At 48.4% G+C, this 15,144-nt stretch overlaps 1 protein-coding gene across 5 annotated transcripts in view; it reads right to left on the bottom strand.

Annotated features, from left to right (window-relative positions):
* Positions 1 to 15,144, bottom strand: part of JDP2 (Jun dimerization protein 2) — a 48,801-nt gene that overhangs the window by 3,441 nt on the left and 30,216 nt on the right. For 4 of the 5 annotated variants that reach the window (XM_085580589.1, XM_085580587.1, XM_085580588.1 and 1 more), the window contains exon 2: positions 4,179 to 4,402. In XM_085580589.1, coding sequence (XP_085436715.1) covers positions 4,179 to 4,379 — 201 coding nt within the window. In that variant the 5' untranslated portion in view covers positions 4,380 to 4,402. Of the gene's footprint in view, positions 1 to 4,178; positions 15,046 to 15,144 lie in introns of those variants that run through there. The other variant, XM_085580586.1, reaches the window with a different exon arrangement.

Genomic DNA, 15,144 nt, shown 5'->3' with positions numbered 1-15,144 from the left:
TTCTTCCCTGAGAGAGGGAAGAGACAGAGAATAGAGCCCCCTCCCAGAAGCAGGGGTGGTTTGTCACACAGAGTCAGCTCTGAGAGCACAGACATTGAAAGCATCACACACACAAGAGGCAGAAAAACTTGGAAGATACCCCAGCTGGGCTTGCCCCATTCCAGTATCTGGAACTCTTCTGCAGCTTCAGCACTGGCAGGACACAGCAGTACCTGCACTGTTTGCCATGACTCAGTTCTCTGTGCTCTTTGACTCAAACCACACAGGCCAAGCGAACAGACCCTATGGGTTAGAAAACCATAATCAAAGTATTTAAGAATATATGCTGCAAAGCTTGTGTAAATGGCCCATGGCATGCCTACATCCAAGAACCCAAACTAGCTCCTTCAAGAAAAATGAGTGCTGGAAAGCCCTGTGAAATCAGGTTATACTTTGTAGCATAGATAGAGAAGAAGAGGTCCCCAGTGCCTTCATCCACATTTGGCCTGGGTCTCTGTAATTTGAGTGTCAGACTGAACTGCCTCATTCCTATTGACTGATACCTGGTGGCCACAAGATCCTCCCACATGCAGACACATCAGCAGTGCCTGATGGTAATGAAGGTTGCAGATGCCATCCACAGTAGACTGTGCACACTGCTAACAGTCACCAAGTCCAAAACCCACTAATTAAAACATCCCAGGTGATGTACAAGGACTGGATGAAACATGCACTCAGCAAAGGTAGGGTCAGGGGGTAGCTTAAGTAAGCTGCATGTCCAATACACAGCACATAGCACACTATAGAAGGCAATGTCTGAGCTCTATAGCAGTTTTGTATCTTTTCTTACTTACTTTGCAAGAATTATACCACAGTTGCTATTTCAGTTGGGGCTAAAATATTAAGCAAAGCCAGCACAAGCTAGGCACAGACTTCCATAATGCCAGGCTGGCACCATTCTTTTGACAAGGCAGTGTCATGGGGCACCAATGTGCCACACTTGGAAGAACTAGGATGGGAACTGCACTGATGCTCCCAAGTCTAGTCAGAAACAGGCAGCTCACAATGCACCCACATAACTTGGATATGACAGGTTAACAGAAAGAATCTGGAAGGCACTAACTCTACATTCTGCTGCCAGGTCTTACAAAATTGCCTGACAGAATTTAAGAGGAGGTGGACATCAGGGTAGATGGAATTCCCCTCTGCATATTTACCAACTACTCATCTACCCCTAAGACAATTTCTTGGTCTTTTAGTTCCAGGATTACTAGGAGGATGCGTAGAGGTCACATGCTCACAGCTCTAAAGCTCAAAAAACACCCCCAAACTTGGCTTTAAAAGTACATCTTGGGGCGTAACAGCAACTGGAAGAGCAACCAGCAACTGCACCAGCCCTGGGAACTGCCTGGCATTTCCATGCTCTGTTGGCCCATTCAACTAGAATTACAGACTAAATGACTTGCCTCTGACCCTAGCTCCACCCCACAGGGGGCCCAGCAAAGGTCTGTGTCCTTTAGATGCAGTACAGATGCCCAAGGAAGGTGGCTCAACACAAAAAGAAGAAGCTTGAATCCTTGGTTCTGCTTTTTAACCACAGCTCCTTTAGCTTCATAGAAATATAGAAAGGTTTGGACAAGATTTTAAAGATCACCTAGTTCCAATCCCCTGCCACAGGCAGGGACACCTTCCAGTAGAGCAGTTGCTGAAAGCCCTGTCCAGCCTGGTCTCAAACCCTTCCAGGTATGAGGAATCTACAAATTTTCAGGGCAGAGAAGTTCTCTTCTTCAAGACAGCAGGTTTTCCCCATCTGCTTCTGCTTGATTTCAGTTCAAAAAGGTGACATGGCCCTAGTGCTGAGTGTTAGGACGTTATTCAGAGGCACAATGAGGGACAGTGATGATGTACCACCCAAAAGCTTGTCCCAGCAGTTGATCTCCAGGGGATCCCTGTGGGTAGAAGAGTCCCTGTGGGGATGCCTCCTGAACTGCTTCAGTCAGCAGCCTCAGAGACTGAGGTGATCATCTGCCTGAGGGGCAGGGCTCAGTCCCAAAGGGAGCACCCCAGGTGGGATTCAGGGGTGGAGGAGCCCAGCAGCATCTGTCTACACCTCTCCAAGAGGAGAGCAGCTTTCCCAGTGGGGCTGTCCATCACCCTGCAGAGAAGCTGGCACACGACACCCCCTGGGTGGGTTTTGTGTGTCCCCCTGGGCACAAACACCCCAATGCCAGGAGATGCTGGTGCCCTCAGCAGAGCAGAGGAAGCTGCCTTGCCCAGGTTCATGGCAAGCAGCCTGTCCTCCCAGGCACTACAGAGTGGCATGCCAGCACCCAGCATTCCTGGGCTCCAGCACCCTGCAAGAGGAAAGCAGCTGCAGGCTGCATTGCAAAACTGTGCGTGGGCAGCTTCTTGGCTGCTCATGGGATAAGCAGCTACTGCTTCAACTCCCTCAGGCTTTTGCTGCAAAGCCTTGCCAAGGGCAGCTCCATTTGCTGTCTTCAACTCCTCAGCTTCATAGGCCATGCAGGGGAGGAAGCAGCTGCATGGAAGGTAGCTGTGCAAGGCTGTCAGTAGGTTTTCTCTTATCTTCCCTCTACATGGTGCCTCAACAGCTGGCTCAGAGGACACTCAGCAATTCCAGTACCTGCTGCAGGGCAGAACTGCCCTTTCCCTGTTACACAGATGCCAGTGTCATCACATACCCATGCCCACAAAAAAACAAAATCAGCAGTTGCAGGGCCAGCTCAAAGGTGCCAAAAATCCCTCAGGAAAGGAGCTGGGCCTGGGAAGACAACATAGCCACAGAGCCACCCTCTTTCTTCATGAACCCATGAAGAAAGGCAGGCACTGCAGACTATTTGCTGCATTAATACCCAGGCCAAGAGCTTGGAAGAGAATTTGGCTTCAACTGCAAATCCGTGACTGCTTTGCCCATAGAGGAATGAAAACCACTAGCATTCCCCAGGGCCTTACAATGGCCTCCCACAGTATCCTAGCCTCAGCTCTTTCCACTGCAGAGCTGTCCAGTCATTCCCAGGCCATCTCCAGGCTGCACAAGCTGACTGGACACTCTCTTGGGCACAGAGCTCCTGTGCAGGATGATCAGATGAACTACATCATACCAGTTCTACCCACAGGAGTCCACCTCAAACAGCTGAGGGGAAAGAAAGGGATGGTTTGCACAGGTTGATCTGGCTGCTGCTGAGCTTCTGCCAAAAAATTAGGCTAAATTAAGTGTCAGCACCATTTGGAGAGCAGGTTGCCCCTTGGAACTCCTATTTTACTTCCTTCAGCTCACAGCTCATCACAGGCAGCTTTTCACATCATCCAGCACCTCCTTGCTCACACTGCCAGAGAACACACATCACCCCATCCTCATATGGCATCATCTGACATAACCTCACACAGAGCAAATGCTCTGTTCAGAAGGCTGTTTATTGGACCTTTTAACAGCAGCCAGCACCTTCAGCAACGTGGGACCTCTGAAACGGTGGGTTCCCAGCTCCATCTGCAGGCAGTAGGAGGTGCAAACACTCACCACCAGTTCAGCCAAAGATTGGAAAACCAACACATGGGACATAGGGAAAACACTGTCCAAGCATCTCCCAGTCCCTTCAGCCTGGTTCTGACATGGCAGCCTGTGGTACCAAGCAGAAACTACCCACCTTCCCCATCCCAGGAAACTCGAGGTGAAGCCAGGGCCCACCCCAAGCAGTGGGGCAGGGGCAGTTCCCAGCCAGCAGTGCCTGTGGCAGAGGCTGAGTCACTGCTCCACATACTTGTCCACACACCCCATTCCTGCTGGAGAGGCAACACCAATGCCAGAAGCACCAAGGGCTTGTTGACATGGGTGACAAGGCTGTGTGACTTCTGCTCTGGGTGCATGACCCAACCTAGGGACATGCTGGTTGCACCAGACCCCACGCCACTGCAGGGTTTGAGTTCAGATGGCTGCCAACTGCTGCATTGGACCAGTCAGGTCTGGGATGCTGAGACTACCACTGCCAGCCAGGGACAGGAAATCAGGCAGGGAGAAGAGGCAGCTGCCAACATGCATGCACATCACCAAACAGGGAGCTTATAAAACACGCTGCTGGGCACCCTGCTATGACAGCCAAGCACAGGCAGGAGGGAAACCCAGGCAAAAGCAGACAACAGTCCTGCAGGGTCACCTGCAGCCAGCAGCCTCCAATACTCACCTCACTTTTGACAGGCTGGGGTCTCTTCCCAAGCTTCACCTCCAGGAACTGGAGCGGTGAGATCATGGCCCCGATGTTGCGGATGTCAGCGCACTTCAGCTCCTCGGCGGTCAGGGCTGTGCCGGGCAGTCCTGTCAGGGGGCCGAGCCCAGGCAGCGCACCAGCCGCCAGCGACGGGTCGGGGATCTGCCCTGGCATCATAGCAGGGGAAACAGCTTCCTAGGCTGGAGGGGCACAGAGACAGCCCATTACAACCCACTTACAGGGCCTCATCACACAGCACAAGACAAACTCATGCTCCAGTCCCATCACCTACAGGGGTATGAATCAAGGAAGGCAGATATTCTCCCCCAGGAAGGGCAAAGGCAGAAAATAAGCAGAATCTGTATTACAGAAACCAAAATATATTAATCCTGCCAGGAAGAATAGGGGTGTAGATCAGGAAGGGAAGAGACCTGAGAGGCAAAGCAGCAGAGGAACAGGAGCTGGCTGCAATGACAGTGATGTGATCCCATGGACACCCTTCTCAGGATTACAGCGGATCAAGTTAGCTGAATTTTGATTAATTTATATGTGGATTATTAGTACAAGAAAAAAAAGGCACAAATAGGAGCATAACATGCCCTAGGCTGGATTCCTTCTGGGCAGGCTCAGCCACTGGTCAGGGCTGGAACACAGCACACAAAGACCACAGATAAAACTGCAAGGAAAGAAACCCACCACTGTACAAACATCTCTCAGCACAGACATGAGGAAACAAAGGCTGGAGGAGAAGGGAAATGGTGCAAGGTTCAAAAGACCTCTTCTATCATGAAAGAAAAAAAGTGAGTATAGGATCAGGGCAAACTTCAGCAAGTCACTTATAGGGAGGCGAAAGGGAGTTATCAATAAGTATGAAGAACAAGCAGCAAAGATGTAATAAAATTAAACCTAAAATGGGAAGTCCATAGAGCTGGAGCTGTTACATCAGTCCAAAAGCCATTGGAGCAATGGTTGTTGGCTGCAATGCAGGTACATCCCTGCTGTGTAACTGGCCTGGGACACTCACAAGTTACCTACATACAACATTCAGAGTCAACTTCTGTCCACACAGCAGCCATTTGCCCCTTTTCTTCAACTCAACCACATGTCCCAGCATATGTGCACTGCTCTCCTTGCTCTGCCCATCCAGAGAAGTCCCAGCACACTGTAGGAACCTCCAGGCAGCCACCCCATTCTGCCCCTGTGCAGGAGGCCCCAGGAGAGCAGGCATAAGGACAAGCAATGTCAAGAGACTAAAGGAGTGGACCCAAAATCTCAGTGTGCAGCTTTTTGCAACCACAAGAGACAGTCAGAAGGCAGGATTCAACAAAGAGCTGGGGAAACCCATGGAGGCTCTAGCAGCACCAAGTGTCAGAGAAAGGAGGAGCATTAAATGAAGGATAAGCTTCCACTCTCATCTGCTGAGAGGTCAGGTAACAGGTGATACAGACTCTTCATCCAGGCAGTACAGTTGTGCAGACTCACACACACACATGGCCAAGCCAGCTGCCACAGCTTGCACTGGCCATCCTGGGGAGACAAACCTATGCCAGTACCAGGCTGAAGAGTTGAGTAAAGCTGCATGTGAGATAGACCTGCTGGATCACCAAATCACAGAATAGCTGAGGCTGGGAGGGATCTCTGGAGATTGCCTGGTCCGACTGCCCTGCTCAGGTGAAGTCAGTGGGAGCAGGCTGAACAGAGTTAATCATGACAAACTGAGAAGTTAAAGATTTCTGGGCACTGGCACATCTCTTTACCCATGAGATTTAATATATTTGTTAATTTGAAGGAACCAGAGATAAGCAGCAGAAGGAAAGGAAAAACAAGCATAGAGGCTAGTCAAGGGCAGAGAGACTAATGCAAGCTCTACAGCATCCAGCACGAGTGCTGTGCAAGCTGTACTGGTGTGACAGACAGAATGATTTGCAGCAGCGAGTGTCTACAATCTGCAGTGAGCTGTCATACAGTCTAATCTGCCAATGAAGAGGTCCAGGTGTCAGCATGAGATGTCCCCTGGCAGGGTTTGCTCAGCTGTGACCAAGAAGACTTGAGAAAGAGCAGGGAGAGCAAATGCAGCAAGACAAACCATAAAGAGCTGGCAAGCAGGAATCAAGCCCTCTGCTCCAGTCATCCTTTAGGAGACCAGAAAGGGGAGAGCAAGCCAGTGCTCAGGAGTGCTGGGAGCACTGCTGTGGGGAGAGGAAGCTGGGCAGAGAGAAGGTGATCTGCATAAGGTCATTAAAGCCTGAAGAGAAGACAGGAAAGACAGGCAAGTAACTTCCCAAGAGAATAAATACTACCTGATGAAATGGACTTCTGCCCATTTGGTGACAGAAAAGAAAGAGAAGATACTTGGTAACAATACTTGACCTCAGAAAAGACTACAGGTCAACTCCTTGAGACTGCAAGGACTTAAACTGATGCAAAGTATTAATTCTTCCACAGAGATCTCTAAACTAGAAAAGTGTAATTCCACATCTGCAGTGGAATTTTGTACTGACATCTTGCACCAACAGCTTGTAAGGTGCCCAGAGATGCCCAATGCAGCTGGGCTCTGAAGCTGCATGCTACCTCCCTTCCCTTTCCTTTCAGGCCTACACATGGCTAAGATGCTTCACGCCTCCAGAAATAAGTACCACCACATCCTTAGGCTGCACTCCAGACAGGAAAACACAGGTTATTTAAGGAGTGTGGCTAAACCCCCACCAGCTTCCTCAGAGATCGTCCCTCTCCAGCAGGAAGGCACCGGGTCAATGAGGTGGCATCACAAAGGGGAGGTGAATCTAGAGGTTCTTCCCAGGAACCCCTGGCACAAGACAGACCTGTATGGAGTTAAATCCAGTCTACCATTTTGGGATAGCTGTATACACTGCAGAGCTGGCCATTTCCCTGGTGCTGCCACCAAGATGACATGCTCTGGCACTGGGCAAGACACCTGCCAATAGTAGCACAGCCCTCACTTAGCAATCCCACAGATGTCCATCCCCAGCCTGAACATCTTACATCGAAATTTAAAAAATAAAATAGAAAAATAATCAGTAGCAAAAGTATATGAGCATCCACTTGAAGTCTCTCAGACTGATTTGGGCCCTGACCCAGCCTTTCACAGGCTTCAGGATGAGAATTGACTTGAATGGAGCACTGGATGCCAAAATCCATTCTGGACTTGGAGGACCAGAATGGTTTGGTTCTTGGTTTTAATTTATTCATAGAACCATAGAATATGCTGAGTTGGAGAGACCAACAGGATCACTGAGTCCAGCTCCTGACACTGCACAGGGCAGCCCAAGAGTCACACCATGTGCCTTAGACTGTTGTCCAGACACTTACTGAACTCTGTCAGGCTTGGTTCTGTGACTACTTCCTTGGAGAGCCTGTTCCACTGCCCAACCAATATCTGGATGAAAAACTTTTTTCTGATATCCAACCTAAACCTCTCCTGCCTCAGCTTCATGCCATTTCCTCGAGTCCTGTCACTGGTCACAAGAGTACCTGCCCCTCCTCTTCCCCTCACAAGGAAGTTGTAATTGCCATGAGGTCTTCCCTCAGTCTCTTCTTCTCCAGGCTGAACAGACCAAGTGACCTCAGCCACACTTCATGTGGTTTCCCCTCCAGGCCCTTCACCATCCTTGTGGCCCTTCTTTGGATGCCCTCTAATGGCTTAATCTCTCTTCTCTATTGTGGTGCCCCAAACTGCTCACAGAATTCAAAGTGAAGCCACACATGTGGAGCAGAGCAGGACCATCCCCTCCCTTGACTGGCTGGTGATGCTGTGCTTAATTGTCTTTCATCACAACATGCAGTTGACTGTCATGCAGCTGACAGGCTAGACAGTCCATGTCCTCAGGCAGACTGAATATAGGGTCACTGCAATTTGTGAAATAAGAAGCAAGGAGAAATCCATTCTTCAGACTGGGGGACAACCTAACCACTCAGCACCCTCCCCCCATGCACTCCTGAGCCTGGGACAGGTCCCTGGGGACAAGTGGCTAAAGATTTGAGAAAACACTGTCTTTTCTCCAGCACATCTTCTCCTTCTGCATCTTTGATCTGGTAGCTTAATAGGCCTTGAAATAGCCTTGGTACCAGTGTAACACACAACACAGGTCAGAGTGAAGGGGTTGGCCCAGTATCCAATATGCTCTAAAAATTTATCCTGGATCCAGGGTCTCCAGTGCCAAAGCCCACATCACATCTGTATCAGTGACAACCAAATTTTAAGCTCATCTAACCAAAGTGCCAGAAGCCTCCTGGATAACCATGAACCTGCATACTAAGATGAGCTGAAAACTAGGTAGAAAGGGGGAAATGAGTATTTTCCAAGTGAGAGCTTGCTCAGGGGTCAGAAATCTCAGGAGCACAATGAGAATTGCGAAGAGTCAAGCTGAGTTAGGCCTTGGAGAGGAACATAACACTATTTCCAGCAGGGCTATAACCATGGAAACAACAAGGAATGAGGAGGTGCCATCCCTCTCTGCAGAGAAGGTGTGCAGTAACAGATCATCTCCCCAGTTCCTGAGGGCCCTCAGCCCCAGCCACTGTCACTCCTGCTGATTGGAAGGACTCAAACTTGAACAAACTCCAAGCTTATTCCACTCCTTTGCTTCTTCCTAATGTAAGCACAACTTTCTTTTCATCTCAAGTTCCAGATACTTTCCCATTTTCTTTTCTGGTGAGTGCCAGAGGTAAGCTGTACTTAGACCATGTGAAAAAAACAGAGTATGGAATTCTATTTAATGCTTTGGTCTTCCTCCTAAAGCTGTTCTGGCAGACATGGACATGCCTACCTATAGCTCTAGCATATTGGTACCATGTTCACATGCTAGGGCAGAACTTTAAAGTTCAGGATCTGAGTTTGATCTTTAGGTTGCAGCTCTTCAACAGCCATATCTTGCTGGATGGGGTGAATGAAGCTGGTGCCTTGCCAATTCTTAATTCGTTTCTGGATATTCTCTTGCAGCATTTGCTATTTCTAAGGCACATGAACCAACCCACCTCTGTATTCATTTACTTTCTTACACAGTGCTTTAGTTGGGATTCTTATTATATATATATTTTTTCTTTTCAGAACTGATTAATAACACAGCCTTTTTCCCTCAGTGCCAGGTGGTCTTTCAACATCTCTTTACACGAGCTTGGAAATGTCATGTCTTCAGTAAAACGTAGCCTTCTGGTGTCCTACATTTGAACCACACAGTTCCTTTGTAGGCATTGTATCAGTTATGCTTTTATACACAATGAAGCCAATAGCAACACATCAAGGGGAAAGAGAATGTGCAGTCTTGCATATGACCATTGGATCAGCATGACACCAGCTTCTTGAGTTTACATTCACCATAACTCTGCCTTCTGCACCAACACTATTCATCATTTTGTGCCATGACATCGAGATGCTCCAGAGTGAATTAGGAGACAGAGAAAGCTTTCTTACAACTTCAGTTCAATGATGAGTACCTTATATCATTCATTGCTCTGTTCAGAAACCATCTTTGCAGCAAAAATCTGGTCAACACATGTTTTCACAGGTCAAAATTCAGTTTTTATTTCCTCAGCTTTGCCTCTACACTCCCTTATTCTGGTTTAAATGCTGTAACACAGGACTTGACCTCTTGCCGAAATGTCTGTAAACCCTCCTGATAATTGCAGCAACTTTTGCATCCTTGCTTTGGCACTGTTCTTCCTGTGGCTTCAATCAACTCAGCTATTTTATCAGCAGTCTCATACTCAAAAAGCTGACAGCAACCCAGCTTTCTTTGCTTACCTTGGTTTTGCTGCATCTTTCCCACCAGTTTCAAGTGTTTGTGCTCCCCAATGTGTTCAAGTGCTTTGTTCCCCAGTTATGTCCTTATGGTCAGCAGTCTGTGACACTGGTTGATTTAACATTTCTTAAAGGCAGCACCCATTACTCTTAGTTTTTCTCCTACTGCCAGAGTCTGTTATCTTCTGGAAACCACAGCCTAGAGGGAAGAAGATTTACCAAGTTCTTTCTGTCCCATACAGTTGCTCAGCTTCCTCAGTGACACTGCCCCCCACATACCCTTCTATTCTTTCTTCTGCAGTTCTAATTTTTTAATTTTTTTTTAATGGGTTAGGTTTTTTCCTCTTCCTATACTGATTTGGTTGCTGCTTTTTCAGGGGACTCTTTGTTTGGGTTTGTACTTGTTTTTTTTTTAAGAAGTTGATGTTTGCACAGCAGTTATAGCATAAAATCTAACATGCGTAGGCATAATTCATATAACCCAGGGGGCTTGTACTTCACTTGCTAGCCTGTATTCACACCCCTCCTGCCACCTCTTCACTGCTATTCTTACCCACAGACTAAAACTGGCACAGGAATGCCTACCTGTGTTGAAATCATGCATTCAATTCCCTGCTATAGGCCACCTCAGTTTGTATCCACCATCCTATGCACCCAGAGGCACTGTTTGTTTCTTTATAAACCAAATGCAGTTCTACTGTTACACCATGAGCATCATCCTGCAGAGACGACCATGACATCTCAAAGCAGGCTCTGACAGTCACACTTCAGTTTAACTTGCCATTACTGCCTTATCTTTGGTGTCAGCTTCCTTGGTGAGAGTGAAGGCTATGTGCAGCCTTATTTTCAATTTTGCTGTCTATAATACAATCACAGTTTCTTACAACATAAGCTATTTCACATCTGCTGACATATATAATGGTTGATACAAGTACCCTTCTGTTGCTGAGAGCCAGTCTAGCATCTAATATTGCCAGCCAGCAGATTCTGACACTCTGTACCTACCAGCATGTTTCTCTTTTGCCCATGTTAAGCACTGCACTAAGGCAAAGTCTGTCCTACCAGCCCTCCTCCATGCTTCCTGCAGAATAAAGGCCATGCCTGCCTAGTATTCTCTAATCCAGGCTCAGCCTGGGTGCCTGCCATTACTTGTCAGCTGTCACGCATCAGAGCACTGCTGAAGTCTGTAAGCCACCATACAGTCTTTGAACTCTTCATCAGTGTGTTAGCACCTAGCACAGTATTGCCATTTGTATGGACTGTCTTAGAGCACCCAAGACACAGTGACTGGCCTTTCATCTGCTCCTGGCCAACAGGGAATAATAATTCTGATTTGGAGATCAGAAGCAGTGCTACCAGCTTCTAGTTCCATAGATTCTACTCTGCTTTATTGCCATTTTAAAAAATTTTTTTAGCTCTGGCTATCAAGCTACCTCAATCTGTATGTCATACGTTTAATCTTTCTAGTTCCTTCTGTGAGTAGAAGGATGATTTATATGAAAGCCCTTTCCTGACATACCCAGCTTCTCATGAACCAAGAATGTAACTTTCTAAACAAAGACAGGGCAACTGGCTACCACTCTTTCCCTGAAGCTCTGAGCCACTTGCTTTCTTCCATCTGGACTCTTCTGAGAAGAATGCAGTGTGCTGATGGTCTGAAGCCTACAGACCTTCTTCCGCTTCCACTTCAAGGTTCAGGCCCCAGTGAGAACAGATGGAGGCAGAAAGACACTACCCCATATTCCCAGTTCTACAAATACCTTGCTGTGCAATTAGAGCTTTCTTCTGCTATCTAAAATATGATACTCTCCCATTGCCACACAATTCTATCTGCTGTAGATGTATTTAATTTTGAGCAGCACCTTATAGTCATATCTTCTGTCCAGCTGCTTCTGCTTTGCATTGTTAAAAGCAGAAACTTGCAGGGCCAGTGCCAAGCACCAAAGTGATCAAAGTTATTTGCCAACCATCAGAACACAGCAGCAGACAAGCCCTTTGGAGGTAACCAGTCTTTTCAGATCCCCATCAGTAGCTCTGGTAAAGATGGATTTTAACAACAGCCACGGTGTATTCATTCATTCAGTTGCTGGACCTGCTAATGCCAAGGAACCCACCACCTACAGCATACTGAAAAGCTGCAGTGACACCACCTGAAACAAAAACACTCACAAAAAAGGTGCTCTTTTACTGAGGACCTAGCCTTATTTACTGTTTTATGGCATCACAGAAATCCCTCCTTGTTTAAAGGCCAGTTAAAGGCATGGTCACAGCACGACTTGTCAAGTGCACTGAGGTGGAGCACGCCACCTCAGAATGCACGACACTGCAGTACGTCACTACTCACTGTAGTGCCTCCACACCCCATTTCCATCCCAGGAGGGAGAGACAGCTCCTACAACCAGGCTCTAGGCTTGCAGGTCCAAAAACGCATCTGTGCCCTTCCCACAGACACCGTGAGCTGCCATTCTTGCTGTTCCTTTCCTCCCACAGGCAACCCCATGTGGTGGGAGAAGAGTTGCAGGGTTTGTGAACACCCATACATGTAACCTCCCACCCCCAGATCAGAGTGAGTGGGGGGCCACAATGCTGAACAGAAGAAGGAGGTATGAAGAACTGTTCCTCAGGAGGTGGAATTCTAAACCTACTTCATGAGTGGGAACATTCTGGCTCAGTCCTGCACATCTAGCTGGCAGGAGGAACATCAGAGTCATTGACAGGACAGAGGGCTATAAGAAGCTTTCTAAAAACAGGAATGCAAAGAGCCCTGCTGCCTTCCTTCCTCTTCTCCATCAGGGAAACTCAGAGCTTCCTACATGATGCATATAGAGCAGCCCAGAGCAGACAGTGTCTCCTTGGCAGAAATGCCATTTTGCAGCCCCTTGTCCAACTGAGTCTCACCATTAGGCCTCCACACCTGCCTGTCTAATGCTTTGACTTCTTGCCCCTTTTGTGAGAAGGGGGAGGGATACTGGTTCTCCAGTCCTCAGCTTTAGAAATAATCTCCCCTTGCCATCAGCAAAGCAGTCAGCTCACAGCCCTTCCTCCCTGAGCATTTTCCTCCATACCTTCACAGGGCAGCAAAAAACTCTAGTTTAGCTGCTCCCACCACTGCAATGCAGTGACTGACTTCCAAGCAACCTGTGACAGCAGGGTTTTGTACAGAACCTACCATAACAAGGCTCCCCTACTCTGATAGTTAATTGCAATAACTGCAAATAAATGCCACTAATTATCAAAGTATTATTAAGATTGCAATTAATTATTTGAGGTTGTACCACCCACTGGACAGCAGTATAGAGCAGGAAGGTAAAAGCTATCCTATTCGTACCTGAAGGAGCTCAAAGGGGCTTGAGAAGGAAAGAATATGGTCTGAGAAAAACCTCAGTGTCTGAACTGCAGTCCAATAACTGACTTGTTGAAGTTACCCAGGACCTTCCATAACCACATGTGGTCAGGGCTAGAATCTTCTTCAAGAAGACAATCCTGCTCCAGCACAAAGTTCTGCCCTCAGGGGTCAAGGATGGCTTCAGAGATGACAGCCCCCACACCCCCTACAAACTCCTCAAAATGATGTCTTAAATACCAGAGTCATCCACAAAGACCTCTAATCCATATAAAGACTAACTCTGGCTAGTTTGCAACAGCACTGCTCAGCTCAGAGGCCTGTATGTGCCTTCAGCTCTCCGGCTGCATGTTAAAATAGCCTGCAATGTTTGGATTGATACTCTGGACAGTCCAAGCAACTGAGAAATGCAGCCAAAGACAGATGGCATCAGGTTTGCAGTGCCCCCTCCTTGCTGCACTGGCACCACAGGACACACACACGCTGGCAAGGGGTTCCATGCCTCACCATGGCTCTGCCTGCCTTGCTTTGGGGCCAGGCCCACTACGAACAGCCACTGCAGTGAAAAGAGCCTCTTACAGCTTCACATTCAAGTCATTGCATGCTGCCAAGTACCTGGCCCAGGCAATGCAGCTGAAGTAGCTAACACTAGCACAGGGAAGGAGACCACAGAACAGATGCTCAGTGCTCATGAGCAGTTGGACACATTGCTCAGATGGACAGGGCAGGAGGAGGCAAGAGGTCCGAGGGAGTATTTACTCTTCCTTGGCAAGGAATGTAGCACAGAGACCTTTGCATCCTGTAAGGAGGGAAATACTCAACTGTGAGGATGCAGGGAAAGCATCCATAGGAGTCTCAATGAGGAAGCAGAGGCAATAACCTACACACTAATTCAGCAGATTTTGTTAATTCCCCAGACACCAGGAGCAACCAGCTGCTGGATGACATAGTAATGGTGTGGATGGCAGCTCCTGCACCCATGCACTCATCCCCTAGATGGGTAGGTTTCACATTTTTAAATCACTAGGACTCAGTAAGAATCCAAACTGCGAAGACTAGCATTCACAGATGCCCTCACACAAGCTTTTAGCAACAAATTCCCAGGGCAAACTCTGTCAAAAGCCTCCAGACATAGATTTTTATGCAAGTTGTCCCAAAACTAGCTAAAAAATCCTGGTCTGAGCTACAGAAGCATTTGCTTCTGCTGAGCTCTTGGAGTCCAAGCACACACACATGCACACACACTCACAGTTTGGCAGTGGTTGTGTTCCAGGGCTGGTAATGCAAGCCATGGAGCAGGCTGCCAAGACAAGCAAGAGAACGAGCCAGGCCCTGTTTCATTGGCCACCATACGCTGCATATGGCCCTGGAACCAGCCAGCACAGTGTTCTCACCCTCCTTGAAGGCATAGGAGACCCTGTGTTTTCAAATACACCTCCACAGGGCCTTCATTAAAGGAAAATGGAAACATAATGTGGCTCTTGCTCCCCTGGTATTTCTCCCTTTCCCCCAATTTGCTCTCAAACCTATTTCCCTTCCATGGAAAAAAGAAAAGTGCCTCCTGGAGCAGAGCGTGCAAAAGAATGCAACTTCCATTCAACTCCATGCCTGACTGCTAAAGCGGACTTGGGACCGCGCGGCGGGGGCACCTCCAGGGCCCCTTTCCTTCCCCGGGCCTCCCGGGCTGGAGACACGGCTGGCGACAACCAGCGCGCCGGCCCGGCCCGGAGCCGCGGGGAGCCCGCGCCCCTCACCTGCGCGCCCCGCCGGCAGGTGAAGCGAGGCGGCGGCGGCCGAAAAGCGGGGGGAGGCGGCCCCCGCCGCCCCGCAGCTCCTCAGTG

The sequence above is a fragment of the Lonchura striata genome, chromosome 5 (assembly GCF_050655825.1).
Source record: "Lonchura striata isolate lonStrDom1 chromosome 5, ASM5065582v1, whole genome shotgun sequence".
In the NCBI taxonomy this organism is placed as follows: domain Eukaryota; kingdom Metazoa; phylum Chordata; class Aves; order Passeriformes; family Estrildidae; genus Lonchura; species Lonchura striata.
Note: the sequence above shows the minus strand (reverse complement) of the source record. Positions and strands in the feature narration are given on the sequence as shown.